The 15,580-nt window shown below is 38.7% G+C and overlaps 1 protein-coding gene across 1 annotated transcript in view; it reads right to left on the bottom strand.

The window, feature by feature from the left end:
• The window catches only part of pparg (peroxisome proliferator-activated receptor gamma), a 34,424-nt gene extending 23,582 nt beyond the window's left edge, over positions 1-10,842 (bottom strand). The window contains exon 1 of the mRNA XM_089011323.1: positions 10,744-10,842. Coding sequence (XP_088867449.1) covers positions 10,744-10,795 — 52 coding nt within the window. The 5' untranslated portion in view covers positions 10,796-10,842. The remainder of the gene's footprint in view (positions 1-10,743) is intronic.
• Positions 10,843-15,580: the final 4,738 nt, after the last annotated feature.

Below are 15,580 nucleotides of genomic sequence, written 5' to 3'. Positions count from 1 at the left end.
GCGAGAGAAAAAATGAGAGCGGCCTTGAAGAAGGAAACTTTTGGAGGAAGCAGAAAGAAGGGTTCGACTGACCGTCCATCCATTCGTCCCATTGGACTGCCCGCTGTCAATTATTCACTTGCACTGTTTTATTTTGACGCAGAGGGCAAAGTTGAACGTGTGAGTTTATCAGCTCGAAAGACTAAAAACAAGGGAGTTAGAGTTTGGAAGAGAACCTTGAGTATTTTTTGTTATTATGATTGTTTTTTTTTTTTTACTCGCTTCAATCTATTGCCTTGCACAAACACACATACAAACACACACGCACGCACGCACGCACGCGCGCGCACACACACACACACACACACACACACACACACACACACACACACACACACACACACACACACACACACACACATACGTGACTCCACAGTGAGGTGTGTCCTCAGGATAGCTGGGTAACTGAAGTTCACCTCTTTAATACAAACAGACATAAGAGGATACTTCAGGACATTAGTGCATGCCTGGGCATGTGTGTACGTGGAGCCAATATTGTATGTCTTTTTTCTTAACTAGATAGACGATAAATAACACAAGAGTCTGAAAGAAAAAAATATAATGCACAGCCCAGCACCTTATTTCCAGTCAACTCCAAGTTTCAGTTTTAAAGATGTCATGTCTTCTCCACATGTTGATGCTATTCATAATCCAGTAAAAGTTGCAATTTTTCCTCTTTTATCCCAGGTTTTATTCTGCAATGGCACAGCACTTATTTCTACATTGTTGTAAATTTCAGCTTGACAGATTCTGCGTCGCTCACAAGAGCGTCCAACAGCTGCAGCTCATTCAGAATGCTTCAAATCGGATTCTGACAGAACAATGTGAGCAGAACATATTACACCGGTCCTCAGGGCTTGAAACTGACTCCCAGTCAGATGTACAACAGACTGTAAAGTTCTGTCACTGATCTGTAAATTACTGAGTAGTTTATGTCCTGGATATATGAGAGAAAACATGATTAAATATGCCCATAGTCGGGCTCTGAGGTCTGTAGACTCGGGTCAATCAGTGGAGCCCAATGTCAAAACCTTGAGCGTGTTTTATTCTAGAACAACAGCTTTTTTATCATTAATCTCTTTAACTCTTTAACTTTACAGTTAGCATGTCTGCTCTTCCACAATACATGATAGTATCAGCTGTATGTTGCCTTAACACTGCCTGTGAAAGTCTTGAACGAATATGACAAGAGTACCTAGACACCGCCATAGATTTAACATTGTGTGCGCGCGTGTGCGTTAGCTTCATTAGTTACTAATGGGGAAACAGTAATTTTAACAATCATTTGAGGACATGAACTTTCACCCAATTCCTTTAAATAGTTATGAGTTAATGGTTGATGAGTCCCTTGAGTCACAAACGCTTCCTTCGATGGATAAGGGGAAGGAGTGTTGCACGCCCTCAAGGTCACACATACACAAACACACACCCACTCACAAAGTGGCATTGCCCTGAGCAGTGTGGATAAGCACTCCTGTCGACAATGTATAGTTCAATTCAGGACAATTTAGATTTGAGTCGAATCCAAATGCAATGTTACACGATGCAAAGTGGCGAGAGGAGGCTGTGTGTGAAGAACGGCCTGAGGTAGAACGCGGGAAGGCACGTGCCTTGTTCCTCGAAATGCTGAGGAAAAGCTGTCTCCTGGCGCGGGAGTTTCCTTCGGACAATAACATGACGACAGATGACATGATTCTCGTTAACAAAGCAATGTGAGCTGAGAGAAACAAAAGTTCAAGGTAGGTGTCAGTCCAAAACAATCCAGCAAACGTACTCAGGTCTACACCAACTTGTTCAACTAAACCGCACATTACAAAAACAACACTCGACCAGGTCACTCCATAACTTCACACCACATTATAAGGGACTACATTAGAAGCTGAGGTTACACATGACTTCTAGAGGGGGAAATTGAGTCGGTGGCTGCTGACAGTGGTTGCGAGACCTGTTGTGGCTCAATATTATATAATAAGGTGCACGCTCATCTTTTGAAGAAAATCCTTCTGTAATCGAAAATACGGTCCTTTTTATTTCAATGGCGAAGATTCATTCCATATCAATGGACATTGAGTTACAGACTTGGTGAAAGGTATCTTCCAATACATTTTGTCATGGAAGAGTATTAGATGAACATGGTTGTCATTTTTAGGAATGAAATCCGATGGTATCGACAACAGAATGTTCTGTCTGTGTGAGCATTGCTCAGATCTACCGTCTTGCATTTCATCAAAGGCGCCGTAACTTAGACCGACTTGTATTTGGTTTAAGGCAGTGGTCCTTAATCTGGTTGGAGGCACCAAACCCCACCAGTTTCATATGCTCATTCACCAAAACCTTCTTTCAATGACTGTGCCCATTAACTGCAGACGAGGCTGAGGGGTGGACCTCTGCGCCAGAGGATCCACCCAACACCTGATACCGACTCACTGAACCTATAAGGTTCGATCGAACCCAGTTTAAGAACCACTGGTCTAAGGTAATAGTGTAATTTCTGACAACAAATTATCAGGTGCGCCAGGGGTGTCTAATTGAAAACACCCCTGGTCTACCAGAACGCCTAGCAAGATGCAGTGTGGCATGCCAAATTCCATAAAATAACACTAACAAACTAGACTTGCCCTGGGCAAAAATGAAGATGTGCAAGTTTTTACAATGAGCACGTGCGCCAGGCTAGAAAAATACATTTCGTAATCTGAGAGATGTCAAAAGATATTGCAACCAGTCTGGGGTCTACCCTATGTGTCTAGCCATGTGTCAGATGGGATAGGCTCCAGCTCAACCGTGACCATGAACAGGCTAAACGTTCAAAAACAGAAGGATGTATTGCATTCTTTGCAACACATGCATCGGTGGTGCCGTACGCACAATAAATCTGCATCAGTCCCTGAGGAGACACAAGGTTTGACCAGATTGTGAATTATTGTACTCCAATAGCTTCCCAAAGGGGAAAGTGGAACAAAGGCTACTGTGTATCATTCAGCTTCTGTTGAAATTATGTTAAAGTGCACTGACAGAGAAATACTTCACTTTACAATATATTTTCATGTTATTATGCTGGTTTATATGTTTCCCAAAACAAAAATTCAACTGTTAGTTATTGAATAGCTGCGGTTAATTGACAAAGACTAACATGAGACTTCTTTGACTAATTGCTTCTTTGTATCAACAGATAATTTGAAAACCACTTATGTTCAGGGTTGATAATGGGGTGTTTGAGGCCCTGGATAAATTTGGGTGTGACTTCCACACTCTTGACTCATCACACTGCTAACATAGAACAAACATAAGAGCAGTTTTTACCAATTGGTCAAAGATGACTGGTACATAGTGACATGGTTTAGTAGTATAATTTGAGTGCCCCTATTTTCACCAAGAACAAAATAAAATAAATGACTATATGCGCCAAACTGCTTCGTTTTTGTCTAATTTTTGGTTTTAAAATGGTGGTACAAAAGTGACGTTCAAACGTTTTATATCCACACCATGTCAGGACAGTCATTCAATGAGGAACCCCAAGTACATAATGAAGTCAATAGTAAACCCAATAGTAAACATAGTTGACCACCATAGTTGACACAAGCCTTTGAAGACCATGGGAAAACACAGCAAATACTCAGTGGTGGGCCGTCAGGGCCTGCAAGGCCTTCTCTGCTGGCCTAAAATATCAGAATCACAGACTAATGTGAATAATATTTTCTCCATGAATTTCTTATTAAATAATTCCAAATTGTCTTTCATCTTCATACTTGCCTGAGCTAGCACACTGTATCTGTAGAGAGCTGCATGAACAAATACATTTTTGTGTTGATTTAATAGCGGTTTTGTCAACCCACAATGGCTGAAGGGGGAGAAGAAATGGATTTGGTTGCAGATTTACTGTTAAAGCCATCTTCCAGATGGACTTTTCAAGAATAGACGTAGTACATCATTAAGAAAGGTTGGACAGCTCCAAAGCTAGCAAAAATAGCAACTAATATTGCGATTTTATGAGGTTATCATGAATCCTCAAGTACATAGTAAAAATTAGAACAGTGTAATGACAGTATTTCTTCAGTTTCTTGAAATCACAAGTTATTTCCTGCGCAACGACACTGTCTAGTGGATGTGGAGTAAATCACACCACAATGTCAACTTCGACTGATTCAGACGTAGCACTATTGAAGGCCTAGTAGTGAAATGCATGGCCCGCCACTGCAAATACTGCACTCTGTTCTCACGTGACGGAAATATGATGACGTCCACCACAGCAATGGAATTTGTCTGTTAGTGCCTGAATCAAATCCACCAAAATCATGTTCTACTACATGCGCCACAACTTAGACCTGCTTTCATATGGTCTAAGATTTCGTCAACTTTTTGTCAACAATGTACCGTGTGCGGAGGAGGAGAGGGATGTCATAGAAAACGCCCTTCGCTCTCGTCTCACCTCAACAGTCAAGCTGATCTTCTCTCTTTGGATTCAGATCATTGTTTCCTCTCTTTCCTTGCTGGCTCCTTCCTTTAGTACTCAGAAGGGAGTTTCACTTGGAAGGGGCCAGTGGGCGTGCAATCACCCAGAGGGGGAACTCCAAGGTCACTGTCCACCACTAACGCAGTCGACAAGCTTCATCCTGTGTCTCCATTGATATTAAAAAGATCAAACCTCATATTTTATGTGCTGCTTTTATTTTATATTTTTTTTATTTTTAAAATGAACCAATTTTTTTAATGCACAGGAAAGATCACAAAGTGGAGCCTTTAAAGGCGAGTCCACAAATGCATGAAAGTAAGTGGTTGCGAATGTAAATACACTTCATAGACACAACTCACACATACCACCAAAATGACGACAGGTTGTGGCATCTTCAGAACTTTAAATTAGTTTTACTTTACGGGGGGGTTAATTTCTTTATGACCTGCACAACTATTACGAATTATGGTTCTTTACCAATTTACCTTTACACCCATAGCAAAACAGTAAGTAAAGTATGGATTCAAATTTTGGGATGAGGGACAGTAAACGTTTGTGCTTTAGCCATCAGAACGCGTCCCAAACAAATACGGTGAGTGGATTTCATGGTGAGTAATGTGTCTTTGGTTCAACGTACAATGCAGGTTGCTGCTTCCAATAGCATTCCAGATGGAGAAAACACAATCACAAAGGTCCTGATTGGTGTTATGCATAACAATGTACGCAGTTCAAATTGATTCTGCACTTTTCCAAAACGCAAAGAATGCGTTAAGACATGATATGTATTTCTCTTTGCTTTTGTTTACATTTTGGTGTTTATTTATGAAGATTTTAATTGTTAAATGTTGTATAATTCAATTAGAGCAGATGTTTCATTTTCTATCACGTGATGTTTCATTTTCTATCATGTTCAAAATACACCATGTGATTTAAACCAGCATACAGTGCATATCAGTCCAATGACTTAACATTACACCCTTAAATAACCAAATACAAACACTGGAGCAGATATGAAATAAAATCAATTTTCTCCTGCACTTGTCCTCAACAGGGTCACAGGTGAGGCGGATCCTGTCCCAGCTGACTTTGCAACTGCATCCTCGAATGGAAGTCGGCCAATCGCAGGAAACACACAGCACCAACAAGTTCAATTCTCTTTTCAGGTTGTTGACCCTTTTTCCCCAAATTTATCTACCATGAATGTTTTTAAAATGTGCGAAAAAGCCAATGTACCTCAAGAAAACCTATGCAAGAATAGAGAAAATATAGACAAAAAAAACAGTAGGCTTAACAATATCCTGAAATGTACTTGTGAAGCTGGCTTAAAATATGGCTAGACAATATTCCGATACAGTAGCTACTATTATGGCATTACTGTAGAAATGTAATTAACAACTTTCCCAAAAAGACAAGTTGCCAAATGCTGTTGGAAGGAGACCTGCAAGAGGTTACATGACTGGCCTTTACTGTTAATAATTACATCTAATTTAAAAACAAACAAATAAATAAAACAATGACCTTAAACCTTCTCTAAATCAACAAGATCTTGTGCTTCCCCGATAAAGAGAAATCAAAGGTTGTCTCCCATAAAAAAACAGTTCCAATCTCACAATTAAACAACTTGGTGTCAGTTATTAAGCGTCCAAGTTTGTTTACATGCTATTAATCTGGCTTATCTGCAGAATGAAAAAAAATAGAAATGCAAGCATGTCTACTGCCGAGGCAACATAAACATACGATGGTATGCTATCTGAGACACTCCCTTCTTTTATGACGACAGAGCAAAGTCTCAGTCGTTCATTCACACCATTCATTGCATTTGTGTTCATTTTTATTTTCTAGGTAACATTCAAACTTGTTTAAAAATCAAATGCAATTGAAAAGAATCAAGATGATGCAAAATCAATTTCATAATTTGAAGGACTTATTTTATATTGACAAAAAAAACTTGAATTGAAATGGACAAAATTGCAGTTTGAATGCATCATGACCGCACCTCGCAAGACCCTCAGTATGCTTTTTTTCTTAGCCATTTCGGTCAACAAAAGGAATCCACCCAAAAAAAAAAAAAAAGACGAAAATATGACCCATGAGAAGAGAAAGAACAAGACTATGCACCACGTGTTCTGTGACCTGCATTAGGTCTGCTGGAGCTTATGCCAGCTGACTATGGCCGAAGGAAGCAGGATAAACCATCACAACAGCTCGTCAAACAACCATTCAAACTCCAATTCGTTTCTTTGGACAATTTAGAGGTGTTCCATGAAACTAACATGCAGCTCTGGGAATGGAAGATGGAGTAAAACGACAGCACTGTGAAGCAGACGTACCAACCACTAGGACTTAATTCAATTTTATTTTTTTAAACACAAGAATGTGTGTAAGGTGCATCTGCATGGACATTTTCATTATTAGACCAAGTGTTCTTGTCATTTTGATTTACTTAATTTCACATTTTCACGACAATTAACTCATTCACACCCATTCACGAATTTATTCGGAAATTGAAAATGTGACGTAGAGCGCCATTGCCGAATTTGTTCGGGTTTGCTTTTTTTCATGCTTGGGTGCTCACCATAGCCTCGGGCAATGTTTTTTTGATTTTCCACAAGGGGGCAGCATTTCCCTTTTTTCCATGTTAGCGCTTTGCTCCAGCTTCAGCTGCTGTTAAAGTGCTTTATCAACCAATATGTATGTATTGCATTGTACATGCAAATTCATCGGCATCTGCGGCTAGAAAGCAAAGCGTGAAGAGTCTCCGTTGCCAAAATGCACAGATGCAGTCAGTAATTTGACGAATCAATTACTGCCAACAGCTTCTGAAATGATCCATGCATCGTTTTTTTAGCATCTGTTTGAGGTCATTTCATTCTTCTTTGACAATTGTACTGTGTTTGTGGTTTTATAAGTAAAAGGAAAAAAAAAACAATATATTGTAAGTGGAGCATCAAAACTCAATAGATGACAGTTTTTCTGTTTCAGCGATTTGGTGGATGTGTATTGATTAGCGGCAAAGGGACACTTTTTGGGCAATGGTCCACTTCAGACAAACAATCATTCACATTCGGACAGAACGATTTTGAAATGTAATCTATCATATGTTGCAGTGTATAAGGCGCACTGGAGTATAAAGCGCACCCCCAATGAATGGTGTATTTTCCATATAGAAGGCGCACCGGATTATAATGCATTCCTTCAATGAATAAAAAAAGGTTTCTAAATATAATATAGAAATAAATCAATTTTTTCCAAATATAAGACACACCACATTCTAAGGCGTTACAGTAGATGCGGGAGTTACGTACGCCTTCTTCAAAGCGGGAAATAGAGTATGAGGCTGCTGACAGGATTTGCGAGACCTGTTGCGGCTCAATATGACTTCACATAAAAGGTGCACCTGCGTATAAGGCGCATGGTCATTTTTTGAAGGAAATCAAGGTTTTTAGGTGCGTCTTATACACCAGAAAATATGGGAATTACATTTTTTTTTTGGTCCTCAACATTGCAATTATGATACTTTTTTGCTATGTGCCCTTACCATTTTTTGTTTGATCACAAACAAATAATAAAACATTTAACAGCATGAGATTTATTTAAAGGACAACCGACGTCTCCGGACAAGTTGTGTCCATAATTTGTAAAATGGCTTCAAATGACTTCTACTGAGCGTATTTACCTTTAAGGTAAACGTTTTGGTACGATAGGTAAATTCAGCGCTGCTGAGCCACATTCAGCAATTTCATCCTTATTCATAAGTCTCCATTTGAAATGTATGAAGTGTGTCAAAAATATGTATCACTTCTGTTATGTTCTCTGACTCTACACTAGTTGGCAGTATCACAATAAAATACTGTTGGGATTCAAAAAGAAGGAGAGGAGTTCTGGAAGGGAGGCACGGTTGGCACGTATGCCTCATAGTGCAAAGGTGCAGGGTTGGAATTCGGTTCCGGCTTCTTGTGTGGAATTTGCATGTTCTCCCCACGTGAGTGTTTTTTTCCTGGGTACTCTGGTTTACTCCCACATTCCAAAAACATGCATGGCAGGTTAATAAAACACTGGAAGCTGTCCTTAGGTGCTATTGTGAGCGTGAATGGTTGTTTGTCTCTGTGTGCCCTGTGACTAGCGGGAAACCAGTTCAGGGTGTATCCCGCCTACTGCCCGAAGTCAACTGGGATAGGCCCCAGCACGCCCGCGACCCACCTGAGGATAAGCGGATTGGCATTCTATCCACACAAAAATAAAAAGTTTCATTTTTCACTGAACCAGGATGAAAACTTTTAATAACCCCGTCTAAAAATAGATTTCCCTGCAAGATATATCGTTTTAAGTTCCTCTAATTTAAAATAGACATATTGCATCAGTGCTAAAATCTCAATTTTTCGCACTTTAATTTTTCTGACCAATACCTCGTTAAACTTCCCCGTTTGTTCTTTTTTTACATTATTACATTTTACTTTAATTCCAAAAATAATTAATCAGGAAAAAAACATTTGTAAAACAATGATTGTTTGACGCTGCTGAATGATGTCATCATAAACGAAACGGCCCCGCGAATTGTCTGCTTTTGGCATGACAGTGTGCAAGTATAAACGGCTCCTTTCTACTATCGACCAAAAAAAAACCGCGGCACCCGCTTGTCATTGCAACACGCTCTGGTGACTTGATCAATTGCGTAACAGCATCCGACAGATTTAAGTGCTGTTTTACTGGAGACTTTTACTATGATGCTTCTACTTCTTTTCCTTTCGGCTTTTCCCTACAAGGGCTCGCCACAGCAAATCAGTGCGCTCCATCTTTAGAGGTTTGATCCGCATGTTTGTTTTGGCCAACCTTTTACATCGGATGCCCTTCCTGACACAACCCTCTGTATTTATCCGGGCTTGGGACCGGCGCAAGAAGACTTATGTCCCTTTGTGGCTACAGAACAAGCAACTCGCTCAGTAAAACGCTCCCAAACACAAAATGGTCATTGGCAAAGCAACATTCAAAAAAGCAAAAACTGCTTCTATGTAGATTTTTATTTCCTTCAAATAATTTTAACACCATATAGACATAATTTTCATCGTCATTTAATTTCTCTTGATACAACCCATCTTTGAAGCTGTTTTTCCCCAGTATCAATTTAATAAAAAAAGGATACTTGTTTTTTTCGTATTCGATGTGTTGTTCAATATGTAAGCACTGCACATCAATACAGACACATTTGAAAGTAGGTAGGCACCAAATAAAATATTTTCGAAAATGTAATTCTAAATAATCATTCAGATTTATTAATTTTCCAAAACTAATAAGACTTGAGTAAAACTACTCACTCTGCGAACACATGTAGCACACTTGCTTAAAAAATGTACTGTGGAAACGTCTCTGGTCTGGTGATGCTATATGCTATTTACATGAGGATGTCAATGTGGGCATATGGGGAAAAAAAAAACATTTTTTTTCAAAACATTGAAGCTTTTAATGAAACTTGTCATACCAATACTTTCTTAGCTGAAGCCTCGCTTGATTTGGTGACATTTATGAGTAGGACTGTTGTGGCATATTTATCCAGAAAATATTTTGGTTAAACAACAAGTTGTATTTATTTTTTTAAGAAATACTGAAGTACAATGGATGTCAAGTGCATGTATACAACATTTATTGCTATCTTAAACAGGTTTTGGAATGTTTTGATATTACAACAGTATAGGTCAAGTTAATCTTATATTTGAATGGCAGTTAATTGTGTTTAAAAGGTTCCTTCAGGGGTTGCCTGGTCTTGGTGTTCACGGAGTTTAAGTCCAACAAGACTTGTTGAACATCATCAGCTCTGAACTTCCAACATGATGTATGAATGTTTTTTTCTGAGCTGCAAATTGTATCACTGAGTGTGTGCAGCTGAAGACATTTCCCCATATACTGTACTTTTATTATTTTGTCATATATTCGGTATATGCTTGATTTTTCTTAAGACTGAACATATTCATAGAATTATATACAGTATGTATATATGGGAAGTGAAGTGGATAATAAGTACGATTTTAAATTTGTGATATGAAGGAAAAGTATAATTTCCGCTTTACAGTGACTCAGCAAATTTGCAACCACGTTCACATTGTGATGAGTCATGACCAGCAAAGCACCTTTTCAACAAAACAATGTCGGAAAGAAAGTTGAGCAACATCATCCTGTACTAAACAACAGATCATTGAATCACGCCCACGTCAGAAAAAAAACAGATTTAAAAAATACACAAATATAAAAAAATAACTTACCGAAATAACTACGATCAGCTTGATTGTTAAAATCTCTGCCTGGTGTTTGCATGTCAAAGTCACAGTCAAAGTGTGGACCAAGAGCACCTGACTGGCTGCCACTGGTGAGTCCTTTAACCGCACCCCCCGAGACACCCATCGCCGCCACCCACCACCCCCGTGTCCCGGTGGACGCCTCGCCCGGCCAAGTGAGCAGCGAACGGTTTAGGCGACCCTAAACTACCGCTCGGTCCGGAACAACAAAGGAAATAACTTGTCAGCACACTCAATTCCCACATCCCAACTTTTCCGGAACAAAATTTACCGGTCTTACTTTTTAATCCGCTGCGAAGCTCTGTTTCTTCTCCACTGTGGTTTCTCTCAGTTGTGGCCACCCCTGCAACTCCGACAGCCGGCTTCTCCTCCGCCTCCTCCTCGCTGCATCCATCTTGGAGGCGCCGTTGAAGCGCCAAATGAAGTCAACTACACAACAAGCAGTCGTTGTTTTCCGGTGAAATAAATCCAATGAAACGAGTTTGGCTTGTATGCTCCAGCTTGGTTTTTCAAGCTGCGAAAACTTAGCCAACCCCAACTTTTGCTCAATAAATATATGAAATGCCACAACCTTTGGAGAAAAATACTTTTTACACCACTCGTTTTTGAAGCCAACGATCAAATCGACAGCTAACTTAGCATTAGCGAAATGTCGCCAAATTGTTCACTTGATAGTGACGTTGAATATGTGTCTGATGAGGTGAAACGTTATTTTTCGATTAGTTAGTTCCATCTGAAACGCGTTACCCCCACAAAATTTCCCACGTTATTCCCTGTCTGTCTGTCACATTGTAAAAATGTCCACAATTTAATTAATCCAATCATGTAATAATAATAATAATAATAATAATAATAATAATAATAATAATAATAATAATAATAATAAATTTCATTTGTAAGCTCCTGTAGCACACAAACAAACTAAAATGTCCGATACAAAGCCAATCATTTAGTTTGCTCTCTCGTGTGAACGGATTAACTTTTTAAATTGTTTTGCCTAACACTGTATGTCGCTGACATTGATATTTGAAGGTAGATGTATTTTATTTTTATTATTTTTTTGTATTAACCGCTTGATATTAACAAGAAGATGTCATGATTCACATTTAGTTGTTACTTTACAATGTTCAACTAAGTTTTTTTATGTTAGTGATAGCTAGAAGTAAAAGTATTGACTATTTACTGCAATAATGGAATATAAATAGTTTGCAATCATGTTCAATAATAATCTTAATATTAATATTTGATGGCCGTCCATTTTACGTCTGCTCATGGAGTTCCACAGAATGGAATTTGTTCCTCTGGACGTACACGTGTTCCCTCGAGAGTATTTTGCTGTGTATTCTGTGATTCCTGTGAGCAAACCCCAACAGTTCTTTGCGTGGGACTGTTATTTCAAAGTGTTCCATCATTTCCCATTTGCACGAGACTCGCCTACGCGGCTTTCAAGTCAGGCAGCCTGCACACATACCAACAATTAAGCTAAAGTTGCAGATTTCTTCCCGTCAAAGTCAGCTAAGGATTGATTCTTGGATGACTCCAAGATTAGCTTGAACATTTATTCCGCGGGGTGAAGTGTTGTTAAAGGTGATTTCCTCCTCACCAGTCTGCTGGGTTTATATCAAATATTGCTAATGTTAAACCTGTTCTGTATTTACTTGTCATCAACGCTGAATTCTGCCAAGTCATAGACATCTAATTTGGGAGAGGAAATGTGTGAATGTATTTAATTACACCACACACAGCGATAAGAACACAATAAGATTTATTCCTCGTGTGGTGAACAAGCGTGCAGTTATATTTAAGCAACATTTCGGCAAAAAGAAGCAAATATATATTATATAGGTCAAGTGAAGGGTGGAGGGCCAGATCCGGTCAGCGACATCCTTTTAGGTGGCCCGCAAACGCAAATCATATATGTCTTACAAATTATCTTCACAGCACTGAAAGATGACATATTGTAAGGATTTTTGTTACTAATCCTTTCTTGAAAATAAAAATAGTTCAACGCTTATTTACTGGACTATGATTTTACTAGTTATCCACCATTTTTTGAGGTGGGGAGTGAGAATACAGTGAAACCTCAATTTAGGAACTTAATTGGTTCCCAGACAGAGTGTGTAAGGTGAAAAGTGTGTATCTCAAAAAATAAAATTCCCATAGGAAACCATTAAAATGGGAATAATCCGTTCCCGGGTTTCCATAAAATATACTTTTCAACTAAATAAGCCTTAAAACTACACACAACATACCTTATTCTATGTATAATAAATGTGCTATTGTATTGTAATGAAAGAAATACACTGCATTGTATCATAACGTCACTTTATTTACATTTGTGATGGTCATTTATGGCTTGATGGAATGGCGTTGGAAGTCGAAGGTCAAAGGGAATTGCTGTTTGGAAAGAGAGACGCATTACATGACGACTGTAATTAAAGAAATAAACTGTGCTGTAAAAGAAAGTTTTATTTACCTTTTTGATGGTTGTTGATGGCTTATGGAAGGAGAGTCACCTTCCATAAGGACTGTTGATAACTTAACCTCTGGTGCTGTTCGGTCATGTGCTTCCGCCGAAGATCACTCCGCCAGCCGTGGTGGGTGTGTATTATGAAAATAGTGCTTATTATAAGGTTTAATTTTCATAAATTTGACGTTTGTAAGACAAAAAGTTTGTAAGTTCAGGTGTTTGTAAGTTGAGGTCTCACTGTATAAGGCCTTCATACATTTATATAGTTTACAATCATAACAAATTAAAAATGTATGGTTAGATGAGTGGATTTGTCAAAATGTTGATATTTTGGCAACTTATTATTGCTTTTGACCACATTGTGTGAGTTCAGGGAGTGAAGATGTAAACCGTCAGTCGCCATTTTTTTATACTGTACTGCATGTGATACTTGAGTGTTTTGTTTGACATTACATCACATATGTACTTGAAGTTTTGCGAACCACAGTCCCTGGCAGTCGTTTAGACTGGTGTAGTGATACACGAATGAATAAAATACCACAGAAGACATTTTTGACATGCGTAGATTGCCATCTGGTGCATAAATGAGCAGGTACAAGTCCACAGCAGAATCAAATTTGATTTCATCTGAGGGACGATGGAGCCATATCTTTATTAACGTAAATCATCCGTACATAAATGACAGCGTCATCAGTCACCAGGTCATGCAAAGCACTATTTTGCAGTTACAAATATAAACAGTCACTACCAAAAAAATGTGTACTAGATTGACGTAAATATAGAGCCTCTCAAAAATAAATAAATCAATCCATTTATTACAAAATAAATCAACTCCTGAGATGGCACATACAAATGGGCGAGAAGTGAAAGTTATGATCAACATAGCATAATCTCAATCACTGACAGGCAAACATGACGGTGGTATTAATCAATCATAACATTACGGTTAGATATAGCTGTCTTATTATTTCCATGATTAAATACTGGACACACAAGACAGTTCTTTTTAACTTGATTTCTCCTTGTTCATCACCCGTCTGTATACGCTACACCCATCCATACATTCATACACACAATAAGGTTACTTATTGGCAACATGATGAGGGATATACAATAAATGACACATTAACACATCGGTGGACACTAAACAGAAGAGGATCCTGTCCGGGCAGCCATTTAATCCAGACGTAGTTATGTCTTAACGGGCTAGCATCCTTTGGCCTGATTGGTTCTAATCCCACTTGAATTTGATTGGTCAACGACTGAGTAAACGAACCGCACAAATAGGGGGAAATGGTTGGACTAGTTTCAATGAGACCAAAGACCGCTAGTGTCAAATCCCCCTTCTTGATCTTTGTCATTATCATTCTTGAGGCTGCGGGGTCGACCCTCACATAAAGGAATGTCAAATGGGAAGATGTCGAATACATACACCAGTTTCACAAGGAAGTTCATATTCATATTGATAATAGGTTGACACCATTCAACAGTCATGTCAGGGTGTTATTGCACTACTGTCTCAATGTGGGCATAACTTACGATACCATAGAAAGATGTACACAAGAGGTGAAACAAGAAAATCACCACTCACGACAACAGACATGCGTCTTTTTCCTTTTTGAAATGCATTCATATATTTTATAGGGTCAAAATCACCTTCACATTGCTTTAAATAAAAAAAAAACAACGTGTTCTTATGGTTTAATCAGAGATTTTGACAAATTAGCATCTCAGCATAGCTTTGCTGGCTAAATTTCATCGTGTGTTTTATGTTAAAACCATTTTTGACATGATTATACAAACCCCCTTTTTAATCTTGAAGCAGAGAAAAAAAGATTGAAATGACAAGATAGCCACATTCTCTGTTTATCTGGAATTGATTAGTTTCTTGGAAACACGATACAATAATACAATACAATAACAAAATAAGCAGAACTCTTCTTCTTTTCCTTTCGGCTTTTCCCTTCAAGGGGTCGCCACAGCAAATCAGAGGTTTGATCCGCATGTTTGTTTTGGCCAAGCTTTTACGTCGGATGCCCTTCCTGACACTACAGTACAATTTTTTTGAAAAAGTTATCTATGAATTCTGTGCTGCTCTGTGATTGGCCCTTCTGCATTTTGAATCGTAGGCAAAATTTGAATTGGAAGCCTCAGTCTTGACCCCTTGTTTTTGTAATTAATCAATGAATGAATTTCAAGTCGCCTCAAGTCTGCACAGCTAACAAAGCTGTGACTTGAATACACGATAAAAGGCTACAACATCTAGAGAGTGAGGGAGAGAGAGAGAGAGAGAGAGTGAAAGAGAGACAATAAAAGGCAAAAGTCATCACTGGT

This window comes from Hippocampus bargibanti, linkage group LG12 (assembly GCF_051943395.1).
Source record: "Hippocampus bargibanti isolate YZ-2025 linkage group LG12, ASM5194339v1, whole genome shotgun sequence".
Taxonomy (NCBI): domain Eukaryota; kingdom Metazoa; phylum Chordata; class Actinopteri; order Syngnathiformes; family Syngnathidae; genus Hippocampus; species Hippocampus bargibanti.
Note: the sequence above shows the minus strand (reverse complement) of the source record. Positions and strands in the feature narration are given on the sequence as shown.